This window comes from Haliotis cracherodii, unplaced genomic scaffold (genome assembly GCF_022045235.1).
Source record: "Haliotis cracherodii isolate W230 unplaced genomic scaffold, xgHalCrac1.p SCAF_10, whole genome shotgun sequence".
Classification (NCBI taxonomy): domain Eukaryota; kingdom Metazoa; phylum Mollusca; class Gastropoda; order Lepetellida; family Haliotidae; genus Haliotis; species Haliotis cracherodii.
Window position 1 is genome coordinate 55,101,401 of NW_027266265.1, and position 17,543 is coordinate 55,118,943.

The 17,543-nt window shown below is 38.5% G+C and overlaps 1 protein-coding gene across 3 annotated transcripts in view; it reads right to left on the bottom strand.

Annotated features, from left to right (window-relative positions):
• The window catches only part of LOC139454536 (GDP-mannose 4,6 dehydratase-like), a 79,957-nt gene that overhangs the window by 37,965 nt on the left and 24,449 nt on the right, over positions 1-17,543 (bottom strand). For 2 of the 3 annotated variants that reach the window (XM_071236315.1, XM_071236314.1), the window contains exons 3-6: positions 17,170-17,257; positions 15,801-15,815; positions 4,729-4,838; positions 1,448-1,640 (exon numbers count right to left, since the gene is read on the bottom strand). In XM_071236315.1, coding sequence (XP_071092416.1) covers positions 1,448-1,640; positions 4,729-4,838; positions 15,801-15,815; positions 17,170-17,257 — 406 coding nt within the window. The remainder of the gene's footprint in view (positions 1-1,447; positions 1,641-4,728; positions 4,839-15,800; positions 15,816-17,169; positions 17,258-17,543) is intronic. The other variant, XM_071236316.1, reaches the window with a different exon arrangement.

Below are 17,543 nucleotides of genomic sequence, written 5' to 3' on the forward strand. Positions count from 1 at the left end.
GTCTGAAGTCAATCAAGCAAGTCAAAGGGTTCCTGCAATAACCCTCAAGCTAAAGCAAACATTCAGCGACCCCAAGATTAAAAAACACAAAAGCAGAGAACTCAAGGGCTGCAGAGCCCACCTTAATTTCAAACTGCAGATTTAACTCTCCTTGACCAAGAACAAGGCAAGACCCTCGCCTAAACTCCTTGTTATCCCAAGAATGAAGTCACAATCATCCTTTAAGGAATTAACCGGTAATATTATGAAAGACACTCCCATTTCTTCAGTGTCCCTGTTTGTTTACCAGGCCACAGTACACCCCCCACCCACTCTCCATGTTTGTTGACTCGGACACAGTATCAATGTCAGCTTTCACACCTGCACACTGACCAACCCAGCACCAAAAATGGCTACTTTCCTGAACCACAACAATTTGGCGTTTGTTGCCGGAAGATAGCGGGTATCGTTTACACCCAGGTGTCAGGGGTTGATATAATAAAAGTGGTGATTGTTGGATGTGACTGGAAACTGGCCATTATGCCTGTCCACACCTGAGTCAATGTTCATCATCCACTAATGAACATAGAGGCAGGTGTCACCTTACTGAGTTGACCAGACCAGCACAAGCACAATGCAAGCTTGTTTCAGTATTAATTAAGGTGGAGCCCTCATTCAATTTTCCAATTCCTTGAAATTGGAAATGGGAGAAAGAGCATAGCTCAGAGAAATGACAATCACTATGATCTGAGGTCTTCCATGACAAAGGAAAAAATTCTTTGATCAATGCATGTATTATCCATCTTTTCATCTTTGTATTAACATTAATTGCAGCAGCATGATTAACCAAGGCAGCCCTCGGAGTTCATTGACGAAAGAGAGAATGGGTTTTATATACAGCAGTTTTCCAACACTATCACTTCCCGCACACCAGGACAGCATGGCTCAACACAGAGAACCCATATGAGCAGTCCTACCCTCCATGAGTTTCTCACAACAGTTTGTGAAAACTATTTCAAACAGCATACCCTCATATAAATACAGCAAACGTCACCCTAATGACTTCTGCAAACAGCACCCCCATGAATAATGCAAACAGCACCACATTGATACAAAAAGTAACACCCAAAAGAATACTGCAAACAACATCCAAATGGACACTGCAAACAGCACCCTAATGGACACTGCAAACAACACCCTAATTGACAGTGCAATCCGCAATCCTGATGGATTCTGCAAACAGCACCCTAATGGATTCTGCAAACAGCACCCTAATGGATTCTGCAATCCGCAATCCTGATGGATTCTGCAAAACAGCACCCTAATGAATTCTGCAAAACAGCACCCTACTGATTTCTGAAAAACAGCACACTAATAAATTCAGCAAACAGCACCCTAATGAACTCTGCAAACAGCACTCCATAGATACAAAAAAACCAGACATATACACCCTACTACGTTCACTCACCATATGGGGATCGTGGATAGAAGGGGGTAGTCTCCTTCTGCGGAATTTCCTGCACTTTTCCATACAGTTCACTTGTAGAGGCCTGGTAGAACTTCACTTGGTCGGTCAGTCCAGTTGTCCTGATCGCATCCAACATTCGTAGCGTTCCAACAGCATCAACATTGGCTGTGTACTCGGCCAGTTCAAAGGACACCTGTGTGTGAATGAGTGAGTGAGTGAGTGATTTTACCCGCTTTCAGCAATATTCCAGCAATATCACGGCAGGGGACACCAGAAATGGGCTTCACACATTGTACCTATGTGGGGAATCGAACCCGGGCGGTACGAGCAAACGCTTTAACCACAAGGCTACCCCACCGCCCTTCAAAGGACACCTGTACGCACACACCAAAGTAACGAGGTAATACATAACACCTATACAACACTTCAGCCAAACGATGCCGAGTATAGCCGAATTGTATAGCCATAAAACTATGAGTTTCTGCCACACCAGAGATTTCTCCAACTAACACGAAAACGTTTTACTGTATTTCAGTTAAATGAAGTCAATATACAATAAATATGCCCCAACATGGAATTACAAGCAATGATTTTAATTACACTCATCTTGTTATAAAATTTACAATTTACATCAGAGTACTAAAAAAATAATCAATTTCCAACTTACATAATTAACGTTTCCTAGGTTTTAAGTCCGTAAAATTGTCTAATATCCACATGTCCATTAAATGATGAAAACAGGTTTCTATACACATCCATGCTGAATTTAAACACTCAGATTTTAAAGAAATAAGTGATGAGACAGTGAAAAATATTCCGTATGCCATAAAACTGTCCGTTTGCTTGAGTATCCTATCGCAAACTAACCACAAATGTTGCATTTGACCATCAAGCCTATAGAGTAGAGAGGAAGGGGTATTTTAATAGAAAACATTCATGTTTACACACACCACACAGTGGAAACCATGCAAACCCAGCATCAACACGGCTTTTTGACAGCAACAATCAGGCTGTCGGCGCACAAACACAAACATCATATTTATGTTCAAAAGTGTCAAGGTAGTGTCAAATGCTTCAGTACGTATGTTTATTGAAACATAAGCCTTTTTGCCCAAACTGCAAAACATAGCAGTTTTATTGATTAATCTCATTTTCATCACTTGGGACACATTTGCAGAAAATATCACCTCCGGCTTCGAGCTATCATGTTTTAGATTTTTCGCAAATGCTGGCTAATCCCAGCTCCGCAAATTTCCTAGATTGGGCCTATCCGCCTGACTTGTCGGCAATATTTTCCTTCGCATTCATTGAATCATTTTCAAAACAAAAAAGAGCTCGGGGCCAGAGGAAGGGAAAACTTATAAATTGACCCCCAGCTGTTTCCAATGGAAGCAGCTTTGTCTAGGACTCGGGCTCCCTAACTTGCAAATGGAGTTGTCCGCAGGTTGACAGATATCACGTTTCTATTTTGAATTAATACATCACACGATTTCCTTTCGAATCAATTAAATCAAATGAGATGCTCTGAGTTAAACAAGCGCTGGCCTGCCTTAACATGGAATCAAAACACCAGTCTCAAAGGCCGGGTGACGACGATCACGAACGTTCATCCATGACCAGTTTCCACAGCCTGGGTTCCTAAATCGGCCCGGATCTACGGATTAATTGCAATTTGCTATAGTTTCATCTCAAGTGCTGAGTTTGGATTAGACATTGTGCTTCACTGGAATGGAAAATTGCACAAAATATGTCATTTTCTATATAAAACCTTCGTGACTGATTCTGATGAGCAAATTGACACAGAGATTTGTGTCAACACACACTTTTATCCTCATACTGATGGTAATAAAACTATCTGTATCAATTCTGATTGAAAGTTGGTGGTTAAAAGATTGGGATTTCATGGTCACAAGACAAACATGGACATGATGTGACGAGTTTAATGGAATAATGGCACTATGAAGGGTAATCTGGACAAAATACATATACTATCATGTCCGACAGAATTACCACTTTATCATGTGCAAAGTCTTGAAATCATCATTTCCTAACTTGCTTAATCACTGTTGTCCAAATCTACTTGTCTGGAAGTGAAAATTTCATGTCCGTAATTTGTAGGCAGCCTATGCTGGTTATTTAATGCTTTGAGCAACCATCTGTGTTACGCATTAGTATGGATCAGCAGGGTTTGGGAAATTCAGGTTAAATCTACTATTGGTTTGGATTCTGTATCATATCACTTTTCCACATATTTTTTGTTTAGTATTTACAGTGAGTTAGTGAGTATGGTTTTACGCCACTTTAAGCAATATTCTAGCAATATCATGGTGGGGGACACCAGAAATGGGCTTCACACATTGTACCCATGTCGGGAATCAAACCCGGGTCTTCGGCGTGACGAGCGAACGCTTTAACCACCAGGCAACCCATCAGCCCCTTTAGTATTTAGAAAATTATTAAACCTGTATTAATACAAGAGTCCCAAATGACCTGTACATTTCAGGAACATTCAGAAAAGGAAAGTTATTAAAAGAAAGATTATATTCATTAGAAAGTTTTAAACATATAAATTTTTTAATCTTTATATAAAACTTTTTTAAACAGTCACAAAGACACCTACATCATGACTGGCACTGCTGTCACATGACATGACATAATAGTGATCACATGACAAACATAAGTCACATGACATGACTTCCAACAGTTGTCACATGAAACAACTCATAATAGTGATCACATGACATGACAAACGTCAGTCACATGACATGACAGACATAAGTAACATGACATGATTTCCAATAGTTGTCCCACTTCGTGAAACAGAGCCATGTCACACTTCTATTATATTTCTTAACTGAATCACCAGAAATAAAGTGTGTGTTCAGCTGATTGCTATTTTTGACTTAGTTTATGAGAAAATACTTGGGTAATCTTAATCTCTGCATATAAAACAATGCCTAGCACAAAAGCAAATACTGGTACAGTTTCATCTGTATATCATCAAGTCTATCACAAATTTGTTATTGACCAAGTTCCTTATCGCCTGTTCATTCACCTTAATTCACTGAGGGGATACGATGTATTTTTTTACTGCGCATAATACTCAAATAATTTTCAACATCATATAACAGGACGTATTTTTACCTCTGTAGAATTTGAGCAGGGGGGGTAACTGACAAGGAACTCATATATCTTGAAATTTGTTTATCCAGACAATATCAAAGAAAACACAAGCATCCAGATTAGCGAGGTTGAACTGAACTGCAAGACAGTGGTCTGACCTTGACGTGACTCTGGGCGGCCAGGTTGTAGATCTCCGTGGGGCGGACCTGGCTCACAATCTTCACAAGGCAGGTGCTGTCAGTCATGTCGCCATAATGCAAGTGCATCGCTGAAATACACAGTTCATGAAATATACGTGACATTCTAAAAGCCATCTTCTCGTTAAGATTCCTGAAGGTATTGATACAAAATGGCAACTGCAATTCTTCAAGATTAAAATGATACAAACTGTTGAGTTCCCAAACAGTAGAGTAAGAAGTAACATCCCTATCTGTTTACGTTAACTCACTACCGTGACCACCCAATACTCAACTGAGGTAAGCCTGATATCACACATAAAGCCATGAAATAGTCTTTGACAACATCAAATCTGTTAAACATGTCAATAACACAAGGAGTTGGTATCCAAGCTGGTGACTAGTTCCTAATCCTTTTCCATTTGTGAATGAAATATGATTAAACTACAGTAAATTACATTTATAATGAACACGCTTATAACAAACTGACAGACCTAACAACATGTTGGTCCCAGCCATGTGCTGTATATATGCTGCATATATGCTTATAATGAACTACGGTTTTATTAAACTAACATCAGTGGTCCCTTTGAGTTCGTATTAACCATAGTTTACTGAAAAACTGAACTTATAACCCAAACTGTCCAAAATTTAATTTTAAGGACGGTCTGGATGTAATGTCACTTTGAAATCCTAAATAATGTATCTATTAAACTTGAAATTAACAGTAAATGTTTATTTTGCCACTTTGAAATGTAGTCACGCTTTAAGAGTTGGCGCTAAAAGTAAGAAAGTATTCAGACAGCAGTAGTTTAAGCTGAAAAATTCAAACATGCAATTCAAATATGAGAGGAATTTAAACTGTACTGTAATCGTGCATGGCATTCTGTACCCAGCCCTACCATACACAAGAAGGTTTTGGAGAGACATCTTTTTTCTGATATAGTTAACATTTGTGAATTTAATGGCTGTATTGTTTTGCCTCTAACATTTGTTCCCGCCATCACCCAATGAGCATCTGGCCACGATTGTATTAAGAGTTTCCCCGGCAACCTACAACTAATGTAAACATTTGGTCGGACTTTAATTTCTTTTGTTACACAAACACAAAGGTCACATGGTTTTTGATGTTTCAAAACATAACAGGACAAAGTGGCTGGCGTCAAAATCCAAACTTTCGCTTTGGCATTATGGGAGGTACTGCTTGGTGCCATTACAACAAGATTAGCAGAAATTTCCGTATCAGTGGAATAGGGAGTTATTACATGGATTTAAGTGTATGAAAACAAACAATAAGCTATACATGAGACTAAAGAGAAATGGGTTGGCCTGCCATATGTGTGGTCTTGCCACAGCCTACAATGCACACATCAACTGCGCGGCTGTTTCTGGGGGAGCCTTAACCTGAGAACACCACGTGTCAATCAGGTTTCATTTTTTCGGACAATTCCACCTGTGTAATGTCGGCAGAGATCAGTCATGTCTCTAATAGAGGTGTCCTTTGTGTATCATTAAAAAGTCTTCACACAATCTCACCTTCCAACAAAAACAGCTGTATTTCTGATCCTAAGGAAAGATCATGTGTCGTTTTTAAGATATTTTCCATCAATTTCAGCTAAATTTGAAGCTGGGTCGGAAAACGGTGTACTCGTATTGAACTTATTGAATTTAATTGAATTTAATTTTAAAATACATTATAAATAGATGTGAACATTAGTGCTCTGGGGAATAGTGTTCAGCAAAAGAATTCTATGCTGTTATCACTGTTTATTTGTTTGTTTGTTTGTTGTTTAACTCCGCACTCAGCAATATTCCAGATATATGATGGCCGTCTGGACCAGACAATCCAGTGATTGACATCATGAGCATCGATCCACGCAATTGGGATCGATGACAAGCATCGACCAATTCACGAGCCTGACCACCCGATCCCATTAGTCGCCTCTGACGACACGCATAGTCGCCTCACTGTTTATAGTCATGGATAGGTATTCTATGCATCATATTCAATGGTTCAAATAATTTTATTAGCTCCAAATATTTTTATTTTAATTTGCATGAAGTTGTTTTGGTCATTGATTGGGAGAGCAAAAATCATGCCAATTAAATTCTGTTTAAAGCACAGGAAATTTATTAATTCTACAAAAACATTCATATGTTTTAACTTAGAACAGTTAGAAGGCTTTGTTTTCTATAATGGGCCTACACGCCTTGCACTTTATCAACCATTATCAGAAAATTTTGTTACGTTTGGTTTGATTTTATTTTCATTTATTTTTTCCAGTTCATATTAGACAAGGCAGTCTGGAAAATATAAATAAATTCAAACTAGTCATTTTGTTTTGTCTGATTGTGTCTATTGGCGCTCCAGTCAGTCCAATAAATAAGTGTTGTTCTCTGGCTATTGGAGTCCATCAAACGAAAACACTTAAAAATAAAAAAGTGTTGCGTTAATATGGGATGAAAACCTAAGCAAGCCCTACTCCCAACTGAAATGACATTAATCACATTCACATGGTCCACAGGTGGGGTAACAGTTGACCAACCTGATTTCGATCAAGTTTGATCACGCTAATGTCGCGAGCTGTACAGCCGTGAAAATGAGTCTGCATGTTTCTGGTTGTACTCCTGCATTTGGTATGTATAAACTGGCCAGTGTGGGAGTACAAACACATCCTAGACGTGTGACTTTCGCCAACAAGCCTCTTATCTCGAGTACTGGTTCCTATTGAACACATGTTTTACATCAAGTTTCAGCTTCATCTACACAGCTAGGTGAATATTGTGCGTAATTCCCTACAACTCGTGTTCCATCTTGTCTGTATGAGAACTAAGTCTAAAAAAATAGTAAATAATCGAGAAAGTTTTCAAGTTACATAACAGCTATGGATAAAAGTGAGTGTTTGTTTCTTTATTGTTCAATGCCTCAGTCAGCATTGTTCAGCTATATCACCAGCGATGCAATTAACCTGAAACATTTACCACTCCAAACAGTGATAGCATATATAAGGACACCCACTAAAACCCCTGAAGTTCTACTACATGTAGCACTCAAAGTGAGTCGGGAAGCAGGCTGGTGCCCATCTTCTTGAGGCAAGGAAGTTAACGACTATAAATGTGGGGAAGAAGAATGAGTGAGTGGTGTCAGGCAGACTTATGCTTAGTTATGGAAAATACATAATTTTGATAGATGCAAACAACTCCATCTAAATTGAAAAGGAACCTAAGTAAGTTGGGAGATTCAGAACCCAAGCATAATCTAGACTTGCCATATCATCACAGTAATGCTGGGCACAATATAAAATAATATGGTTCAGGGACAGTGAGACTGACTTGGTGTTGGGCTTAACTAGACCTCAACAGTATGTTAGATTTTTTAGTTTTTAAGCAATTTCTGTCATGAAAGCTGAATGTTGGGTGAGAGTTTATCCCTCTGGTTAAACCTGTGATCACTCTTATGTAGCAGACAAACCATGGACCATATTCATGGCTGATGTCAGATGCAAACCTATGAACCAAGATTTTTCACAGCCAAGGGACACAATTCTGTAGGACAAGTTGTCACACCTTATACTTCTGCAGCAACACAAGCGTGGTCTAAAAATATTGTCAGATGTGGGAATAAAACTCATGACTAGTCATGATTAGTCAACGCCTTTACCACTTGGCTACCCAACCTTCCACTTAAATTCCAAAACTTTTTCCATAGTTTGAGGCATACAATTTCAGTTCAGCACACAAAGTGCATTGCTGTTTAATGGGGGCCTGGAATTCTGGCCCCGAGTCATTGCTTGTGTATTTTGTTCCCAGTCATAGTGTACTGTAAGAAGCTTGCTATGTCTATATAACATCAAGCACATCAAATTAAACAGTGTGGACTTTAATAACCAGCTCTCACAACAATAAACACCTTCACTCTGAAATACAGTTATCTGCTTTCAAGAAGTTTTTCTCAACTCAATATTCGCAAGCTCAAGTATTTCAAGAACTATTGCCCTTCATAATAAGACTTTACATACTCATAATATCAAGACGTTCCAATAAAGATAAACTGCCTTTAATATTTTGTTCTCAAAAGGTTCATTTTACCCTGAAAAAGACTAAAATAAACAAGGCCGAGTATTGGGTGAAAGGAAGTAGTTAATCGATCGCCCAAGTCGTAACACTCGACACCACCTCAAACAAATCTCCGATGCAGCTATCTTACCCTCCCAGGCAAAGATGCTCTTTTGTCACCAGCACAGTCGTCCCCCCTTGGCTAACCTCTCATCTCAATAGAGGAAGAAAAGAACATGGCCTTTTGAAACTCGAGATATTTCTCAACTGCATAGCTCAGTTAGCTTGGACAAAACCGACAAAAACATCCTTTGGAAAAAGAATCTGACTAAAAATTAATTCGCGCATGGCGGAAATTCTGATATTAATCAGAGTGGATGCCCAGCTAGCGCACCAAATTGGCATGAGTCCGCAACAAATTAAACTACTCAAATAAAATTCACAGACAAAAATGGTGCAGAGGAAATTTTGAAATTTGCTGTGAGATAAAGGATGAGTCAAGCCACAACTGTTTCCATTCAGTTCAAAATTAAATCATCTCCCGTGATTTGGTTGCTGAACGCTACAGTAAATATTTGTTTTACCACAAGCAACAATGGACGTATGGACGCAGAAGAGGGCGTTGGCCAAGGGGGGGTGTCTGGCTCCCACTTAATATTGGGAGGGACTAATCAGAAGCGTTTTAGCAGCTTTGGCATAAACGTATCTCATCAAGATGAAATCTGGTCTCTAAAATTACTGCAATCATATCACCCTATGGTTTAAGATGGCATCACATTGTCCCCAGATTGAATTACACTCATGCCTAAAACAAGGACAGATGCTACGGAGTTTCTGTCACACCATGATAATCACCCAACTCTCCGTTCATCCTGGTAAATATTACATCATTCTTCTTACCAAAAATTAATGGTGATGAAAGGCCGTGTTAATCTGGGTTTTAGGACATGTCTTACAAAATTCAATCCGTACAGAGCAAGGACAACCAAGAATATATTTTACATGCAGAGCATTTATTGAAATTTTAAAAAAAATGCAAAATAGATAATTAAATTTCATGCAATAGCCTTTTTCATAACAGATTTTTATTTATGCCTTCATCACATTTTTTTAATTTGGGAATGTAACAACTTCAAAACATATTTCTTATTTCAGTGAATCTAGATCTGCTGTAACTGTCTGCAACTGACAATGAAAACTATAGCGATCTTCATCCCCAAACCAGGAAGCTGAACCATATGCGTTCAGAGCTTGAGGATGAAGTCAGAGAGGCTCTATTAATTCATCATCACACCACAATACAATACTTAACAATATCATATAAAATACCTTTTGTAAAGCTCTTTCTTATTATTTTTTTAATGACACACTCAGCACTATTCCAGCTATATGACGGCGGTCTGTAAATAATCTAGCCTGGACCAGATAATTCACTGATTGACATCAAGAGCATCCATCAATACAATTGGGATACGTTGGCATGCATCAACCAAATCAGCGAGCCTGACCACTCGATTCCGTTAGTCGCCTCTTACGACAAGCAAAGTCACCTCTTACGGCAAGCATGGTTTGCTGAAGACCTATTCTAGTGTATTATTGAGCACGTTACTGTGGAGGAGTTGTGCACAGTGAACCTTGGTCCTTGAAAGGAAATACAAAGTGCATACAACCCTATACTAAAGTACTAACGGAAATGAAAAAAAAACTGTTTTTCTCAATTTAAAAATCGACACAAAGTGTTACGTAGCTGTAAATACGAAATAACAAAACAACTCGAAAAATACTAGTCTGGATTTGCTAGTTTGATCTCAGTGAACAATACAAAATGTACTTTACAGGAGGTAATTTGTCGTCACTTTCAACATTCAAAAATAAAACTAAGTCCAAATTGACATAGCAGAAACAGACTATAGGCATTATGCACCTGTTCTCACCTGTCGTCAAGGTGTCATAGGTCACCTTGATCTACTTACACCTGGTTATGCCCTGTTTCACAATAGTCTGTTTTATTCACATTTTTACACACTTTTACGTGTAAAAAGGCATAAAAACATTTGATACGCTGTATTTGTGCCATGGCCCAATTAGTACTAATTTAGTTGTTTGAATATTTACATATTTTGTATATTAACTGTAATAAACTGTAATCTGAGGTCGAAAAAACAGCTTTTTTTCATTTCCGTGAGTACTTTAGGTGTGAATACTAAAACTATAATAGTGGTGCGGAAAACTAGTGGTTAATATCATGAGCAACTATGTACTCACTATACAGACTGTGTTAAGTTCACTATTCACACATGACAAATAAAGACAACAGTTAAATATCTCAAACACAGTTTTCCAATATTTCATAGTAATACGATTTAGGAACCATTGTTTTATTCCTTTAATACACACTTACATTACACTTGCATTAATTTACAAATATACAAGTTCGGTGACATATTTAATGCGTGGATCGGCAAACGCTATTGCCGAGAATGTAATTTGCTTATTCACTGTATAAGTTTCGTTGTTTAACGACAGTCTATTCCCACACCTGACAAGTCAGAGAGCATTACTGAGTGACTAGGGGCTACCATAAAAGATGCTGAGGGGATGCTGTAATAGATTCGATGACCAGTGTCTAACAGACTGCTATATCAGCCTTGGGTTGGCATGTTAGAAGGGATCGGAATTAACAGTCTGAGACAAGTGAGTGAGTGAGTGAGTGAGTATGGTTTTACGCCGCTTTTAGCAATAGTCCAGCAATATCACGTCGGGGGACACCAGCAATGGGCTTCACACATTGTACCCATGTCGGGAATCAAACCTGGGTCTTCGGCGTGAAGAGTGAACGCTTTAACCACTAGGCTACCCCACCGCCCCCAGAGACAAGTAAAGCTTAGGAAGGATGAGTGACATTTCCTCATGTCCTTGTGGACAACCACTTTTAACATGAAGTTGATGGCAACTCATCATTTTAGTGGACTTGTGAAAATAATCAGTGGCCATTGTGTCCTATCTTTACCCATTTTTGTCACCGCTAACAAAACCATGAGGTACTGATGCCAGTCATTCAGCCTCAGGATCCATGCAGTCTACCAAAATATACCCCCAAGGTTCTGTTCTATTTGGTCAGATTAATTTGGGAAAAAAAATGCTGCGACGAAATATAACAAGACTTGATAATAATTACAATATTGCATTTTATCATCCAAAACTGGCTCCAAAAGGAGATATTGCTTGGGTGAAATGACATCACAATTGTTACCATGACGTCACAATCAAATGACATCACTAATAGCACTGGTACTGAAGCTGTTAGCACTACTTTTTAGACTTAGACACCACTGCTTATAACTGTCTACAAACTGAAAAAGTTGGAAGAATGATGTTGGATGATAAATAAATCTCACCCTCGTGTCTTTTCATATCAAATATATCAACACTCGTTGATAAAAGTGGTAAAACTCCTCGGCACTCCTCCACTTTTTTCAACTCGTGTTGATATATTTGATATCAAAAGACATTCGGGTAAGATTCTCTATATCTACTGGAAACTACTTTAAAGTCCACTGGGTATTGTTCTTAAAATCATGAAAACTGGCCGTTGTTTTATTATTTGATGCTGAAAACAATAATTCCTTTATGTTGATGAATAACCACAGAAACACTGGACTCCTTCCCTGTGTGGTGAGAGGAGAAGGTGGCTAGAAGCCGAGTTGACTGTTACAAACAACTTAAACCAAACTTCATTTATAAAAAATAATTTGGGTGCCTTGAACCATTTTGCATAAACACTACATTAATAATGTTCTTTCATACGGATGGTTGTATTTTTAGAAAGATGATGAAAATACTATTTCTCAACAACTATTTAATCCTATTTTCTCAAATAAGATGAAAGTGTTCGTTTGTTTTCATTCTCCCAGGCCTTTAGCTCATGGTGGTTGGGGTTCATTGACAGAAAATTATAAACAGATGAAAAAAGAATTTAATCACCATTTTTTCAAATTAAAACGGATAAATAATCAGTTTTAGGCCTTGAGCAAAGTTGCGGTTCTTATTGATAAAGATTATTCCATCTAATTTCAATTAGGAGAAAAACTTGGTGTGTTTTTAGATTTGTGTTACGAAGTATTCAATGTCCATATCAAACAGTCAACAATGAAAGCTGAGCACGTAAAGTCTTTCGACATTGTAAATACCAAATCTACATTCTTCCACACCACATTTCAGCTTGTTCTCTAACAGCTAGCTGAGAAAGAGTCATGAAATACTGGAATTCTGTGGCATCATGATACAGATATAGATACTTCCATGACAACCAAACCTGGCTAGCAGAATGAAGAGTTTCTGATAAATAGGAAGTAGACACAATCAAGTCATTACATAAAATGCCATGTTTCTTTTACATAGTTTTTTTTGTTTCTTTGTTGTTTAACGCAGCACTCAGCAATAGCCCAGCTATATGACGGCAGTCTGTAAATAATCGAGTCTGGAATGACAATCCAGTGATTAACATCATGCACATCGATCCGCGCAATTGGGATACAATAACATACATCAACCAAGTCAGTGAGCCCGACCACCCGATCCCATTAGTCGCCTCTTACGACAAGCATAGTCGCCTTTTACAGTGGTCGTTCACCTTTCTGGGTTCAGATCCAACTGAGCACTGTTTATCAACCAATCAGATTTCAGCACACACTAGTGTATTCCAATGACTTGCTTAATAAGTGAATCTGTGAGAGTCTCCCCATGTGAACAGTATAATCATGGCTGACACAGGTTAAAGAGATTTCATCATTAATTATGGCCAACAAGCATCCAGGAACGTATAGGAACCAATTGTTTCTTATTAGATAAAAATATGAGTAAGTTGGGTTTTATGCCACTTTTAGCAACATTCCAGCAATATCACAGTGGGGGACACCAGAAATGGGCTTCACACATGGTACCCATCTGGGGAATCAAACCCAGGCCTTCAGCGTGACGAGCAAACGCTTTAACCACTAGGCTACCTGCCGCCCAGATAACAATATGCAAGAATTTACTGTCATACCTGCACTATCCACACAGTGTTGCTACAAGAATAAGCCAGGCATTAGAGGTGTACATGGGAAGTGTATGGTAGCTTGCAGAGAAATATTATTTTTAATATTTAAAGCCGTTAAGTACAAACTGGAAACCCAGGACACAGATGAGCAGATACTTCTGTTGGGTTCCTACTGTCCTTCTATAGCTAGGATCATTTGAGGTGAGGTGAGGTGAAATAGGGTTTAACGTCGCGTCCAAGATTATTGCACTTATATAGCGACGTGCATGTACGTGTGTGTGTTTGTGTGGCTGCTTGTACTAGTCCGGACTGATGCCGATTTATAGTGCTAGCTCACTGAGATACCATGCCGCAGTTTAACATAAATACCCCACTCAGACACAGTATACTGACTCCGAGCCGACCAGTCCTTGTTACAGCCCCTTGATGCCGAGCGCCAGACAGGGTAACAACAAGTACCATCTTTTAACGTCTTTTGGTATGACGCGGTCGGGGATCGAACTCCGGACCTTCCACTCTCCGGGCCCACGCTCTACCACTAGACCACGGAGGCAGTCAGGATCATTTGAAACTGGAAAACTAGAACCGCGAAAGCTGAATAAACGTGACAGTAGAACAGCTTGGTCCCTTAGGTCATTCTATATCAAGGAATTGATCATTTACGGAGAAAGAAAACTGTTATGCAACAACTCTTGTGCTGGGTACATCTCAAAGTGACTGATCAGCTTATCATTCGAGAGAATGCATGAACCTCTCCGACACTGGTATTTGCCATCTTTGTTCATCATCAATATAGTGAAAATAACTGATTAATAAGGGAGATTGTATAACTGTTAATGGTGTTAACTATAAGTAAGTGATACAAAACATACCCTTGTTGGATAAGTGGCAAGTAAACATTTTTTGCTAAATCCCTTGATTTGCCACGGGACATGCAATAGTCCATTTTACTTTCATCACAGCCCTATCCAAATACCGGTATTTGGTTTCTAAATTTCTCTTTGTTTGTTGTTTAACGCTGCACTCAGAAATATTCCAGCTATATGATGGCGATCGGTAAATAAGCGATTCTGGACCAGACAATCCAGTGACAGATATTATGAGCATCGATCCACGCAATTGGATTACGATGACATGAGAGCCTGACTACCCGATCTTTGGATCTATGGAAATTTTGGAAACACAGAGGCTTGAATCAATTGTTTCAAAGATAAAAAAAAAATGATAATGTTGAATCAATATAAGAAGGGATAAACCACTGGCATTTAACTTTCATTACATTCTGTAATAATCCGTTTTACCGACCACACCTTCAAATTTTTGTTTTTCTATTAAATTTATTTATAATTCCAAGCTATGTTTTTTAAATCAAATCTGAAAACCAAATAACAAAAATAAAAACCATTCACAATGATATTGACACAACTGAAGCATAGTATATCAAACTATAAAACAAGTGAGTGAGTGAGTGAGTGAGTGAGTGAGTGAGTGAGTGAGTGAGTGAGTGAGTTTCATGGCATTTAGAAATATCAGCCAATACAAAGTGCAATATCAACATGAAACAGCCATTGTGTATAGATGATCCCCAATCATGTGATCTCCTGCTGGTGATGATCATGTGACACAGAACAGCTTGACTCCCAGCCGGTAATTGGGGGATGTAGACTTAGAGTACTTATCAAGATGTCCGAATTATACAAAGAATGTATATACGTATCTAAGGAATTCAAGTATTGACAGAAGCCATTTTGTCTTTTAGCGTGTCCTTTGTCACGTGATCACCCAGTGCAGCAGAAAATCCCCTGCCTTCTGCATTGATGTATCCAGCAATGAGTCAGCGAGAAGAAAGCAACCTTGGTTAACGCCTCAAAGCCAAACATGAAAATACAACAGTAAATACACCACAGAACTATTGCGAACTAGATATAGAACTATCAGATCCTGCATATATACTTACAGTTTGACACATTCGCTTGAAAAACAAACGCAAGCACAACATGACGCCCCATCAACATGCAAAGTACTCAGGCAATATATACCACACCATATATACCAAGTAATACCACACAAAAATTGCCATTTTATCAACTGTTAGTGGCATATTAAAAAAGCATATTGCTGTACACTGAAACCCCTATAATCTGGTTGCTGTTTTTTCAGTAACCATGCCATCTGTTGGTTCTCTTAAATTAAAGTAGGGGTGAAACAATACAGCAAGGTCACGATACAATTACATGTCACGAAACAAAGGTCACGATACGATACGTGTCACGAAACAAAGGTCACGATACGATACGTGTCACGAAACAAAGGTCACAATACGATACATATCATGAAACAAAGGTCACGATACGATACGTGTCATGAAACAGATCGCGATACGATACATATCATGAAACAAAGGTCACAATACGATACGTATTAAGAAACAAAAGGTCACGATACGATACGTATCATGAAACAAAGGTCACGATACAATACGTATCGAGATATGCATATTTATGTCAAATCGTTTGGAAATGCCTTGAATAAATATTTCAGAACAGGTTCAAAAGGAAAAGCTAGCTGTAGACACTTGTACGTCATTAGTATTTAACTTAATTACATCACAATTAGCGAATTTGGACTGACAAAAATGCAGAGGGGTCGTTAAATGAACAGGAAGGCATTTTAGCAAGTGTATCGTGTTGTATCAATACAGATAAAAATGTATCTTGTATTGTATCGGCACAAGAAAACTCACAATAAAACCGTTGCACTGATGTATCGTTTAACCTCTACTTTAAAGCAAGTCAGATTTCTCCAGCAATATTCCAGCCATATCATATAGGGAACAACAAGAAGGGGCTTCACACATCTAACATACGTTGGAAACTAACAGTTTCAGTCCACTAGACCTTATAATGATAACATATAGTAAACCCCTTAAAAATGGCAAGTTTCTACATGTCCTTATGATACCTTAACTATTGGGCAGTTTGGCAAGGACTACAGGGCTAGTGCCAATTTCTAACGCTGTTTGAAACTGAACCTGAGTGTTCAGCCCAAGCAAATACTCTAACCACAAGGCTATCCCACCACCACTTAATCACTGTGAGCAGTACTGGTATGCTTTACAGGGTCTCATTGTACAGGGTCTTTCACACAAAGATCACAAACATATACAAGAAAACATGCATTAGATCAGATAAACATACTGTAAAGATGTTTTCAATTGACCCACATTTTTGAATTAATGAATATAGGCATTAACAGAGGGGTTGGTCTAAACATGCAGGTATTCCTTCACTAGAAGACTATGGAAAGACATGGTAGTATATCCTTACATCCTTCTCGGTGAGACTTGGGGTCAGCGTACAAATGCTCAATCCTGCTTGTGTTGAATGAGGACGACCTTCTTATGATTCCATGGACCTGAAATGTACATTATCTTGATAATGCAAGTCAAAATATTTCATTCGGATACGTGACAATGAACTAATTGTGGACACAAAGTGAAAAAGATTTTTTATGAAAATGTGATGAATTTGTACATTGTAACTGCAATAGATCATGAAATTGTAGAGTAAACAGTCTAGGGGAGGTAATCCAGATATGCCTGACTGACACTATCAAAGGCACCAATAGTTATGTCCCTTGAAAATGTTCAACAATCACAAAAATAGTGTTTTCTGTATAAGGAAGGCTACTCTATAAGAAG